Source organism: Halyomorpha halys, unplaced genomic scaffold, assembly GCF_000696795.3.
Source record: "Halyomorpha halys isolate HHAL.00 unplaced genomic scaffold, Hhal_1.1 Scaffold2357.1, whole genome shotgun sequence".
Classification (NCBI taxonomy): Eukaryota; Metazoa; Arthropoda; class Insecta; order Hemiptera; family Pentatomidae; genus Halyomorpha; species Halyomorpha halys.
Genome location: NW_027110341.1, coordinates 14,035 through 16,145, shown reverse-complemented (window position 1 = coordinate 16,145; position 2,111 = coordinate 14,035). Strand labels below are relative to the sequence as shown.

Below are 2,111 nucleotides of genomic sequence, written 5' to 3'. Positions count from 1 at the left end.
CAAGGTTAAATGAAAAGATTAAATATTAAATAGATATGAGAATTTTTATTTTATTTTTATAACATTATTGACTCTTAATCCCAGGACGGGTTTCTAGGCAGCACATTGGCCCTCTAACTCTTTTCAGCACACATCCAAACTCTCAGCGATATAAACAAAGAATCATTTATTCTCCACGGATGATTCTATATGTCTTTTTGTCTCTTGAAGTCTCTCACTGATGTAAACAAAAAGCGATCAGCCTCACAACTTCCAGGGGACGTCCACTTCCCCTGCCGTCTTAACAACCAGTGACAAACAAAGCTTTTTCATTCTGATGCCTAGATGTTCGATGTAAACATCGATTGTAGCACAACAGTTTTGAGTTTTTGCTTATGATCTTCTTTATGAATATTTTTCGTTAATACTTATTCTGGACTTCTATTTTTTCTTAAATTTACTGTAAATACAACTATCATACAAAATAACGTTGATAAAATACAAAAGTTGATAAAATTTTAATCTATGTTCTTAACATAACAGCAATTCAAAGGACTTCGGAAGGACGCGTGCCGCCATCTTATTTATTTTGAATAACGTATTTTTACATCATATTTGACTGATGAAAATTGGTTAGCGTGGTTTTTGGTTTAGTAACATAAATGAACAATATCGTACTTTGCTACATAAAAACAAAAACACAACTAAAATTATCTATACATAAAAAACAACTTTTTTATCCAAAAAGAGGATATTGCATTATATTGATAATTATAAATTATATTGATTTGTGTTAAATGTTTGGAAATGGTATAAAACCAATTTAGCATTTTTTTGTTATTAAAACAATTTAATCAATTTTATATTAAGAGAATTTTGAACATATCCACTACATTGGACTAGATCTGAACTAATGACTAATTTAGAATCCTTACTCAAGACCGAAAAAATAGGAAACTGCAAGTTGATTCCGAATGTTACAGCACTTACTAGACAAACGGTCTAAACTTCCTATACATTACAAAAGACTGATTTAAATGATTATAATAAGGCCTTTATAAAAGCTTCAGGACTCCACTAAACCACCAAATTCCTTCCCTATCCAATCCTTGAAATCCAAAATCTTCTGTAATATCCTCAATGCTCCTTATTTTGTCACGTGTAAATCATTCATAAAGACTTTAGTGTTCCATATGTAACCGATCTAGTCTGAACCTGATATCAATCCCTCCATTTTAAACTCCTTAACCACCCAAAGCCACTAGATTCTAACCTCTCTTTTATTCCTTACAATATTTCAAGATGCCTGAAAAGAAGATGGCTTTAAGACCAACTAATATAGACATTTTCCTTAAGTGATATTAATAGGAAGTTTATCTAAAAGTCTGTATCATGCCATTGTAATCTAATATCACATTTACTTGATATATTTTTTTTAAATACAGTGGTAAATTTAAATAAATGAATATCAAAATATTATAAGATATCATCATTAATAATAAATATATGACAAAACTAATAAAAAGTAAGAAAAATATTACATATAAGGCTTCTTGCCAAATAGATAATAAAAAATGTATAGCAAAATTAAAATAAAATAAAAATAATAATTTATATTAAAAAATTAACTTTTGCTTTTAGTGATCTGTATCCTGGCTGGCATAGCTTGCTCACTGGTTATACCATTTATTAGTGCAGATTATGGGGTAGTCATGATCTCAATATTTATGGCTTTGTATGACATTTGTCTTATGTGCATCATAAATATGGTAGTCCAGATATTTCCAACAAGAATCAGGTATTGTAAAACTCCATTCATTCTAACCATCATTCAGTGATAATTAAAGCTATTGATTCATCATAGATCCTTCTCTTCATTTACAAAAATCTATTCCTTAAAAATAATATATTAATTAAAAATTAATTAATAATTATGAGAGATAGTTGACCGTGGATGATAAATGAGGAGAAGATGGTTGGGGGTGCGGTCAATGAAACACAAATAAGTATGACTAACTTATTTTTAATGTGCCGACGTTTCGGCTAGAGTTTCTAGCCTTCTTCAGGGCTAAAAACAAAACAAGATAACAACCACAGTAAGTATAGAAAAATAAAAAATATAAAAGAAAGTA

The 2,111-nt window shown here is 29.3% G+C and overlaps 2 protein-coding genes across 2 annotated transcripts in view; both read left to right on the top strand.

The window, feature by feature from the left end:
- The window catches only part of LOC106691437 (synaptic vesicle glycoprotein 2B-like), a 26,713-nt gene that overhangs the window by 19,754 nt on the left and 4,848 nt on the right, over positions 1-2,111 (top strand). The gene's annotated exons all lie outside the window — the stretch shown is intronic.
- Positions 1,621-2,111, top strand: part of LOC106691441 (uncharacterized) — a gene marked incomplete at its 5' end in the record, with an annotated part of 3,932 nt that continues 3,441 nt past the window's right edge. The window contains 1 exon segment of the mRNA XM_014437207.2: positions 1,621-1,777. Coding sequence (XP_014292693.1) covers positions 1,621-1,777 — 157 coding nt within the window.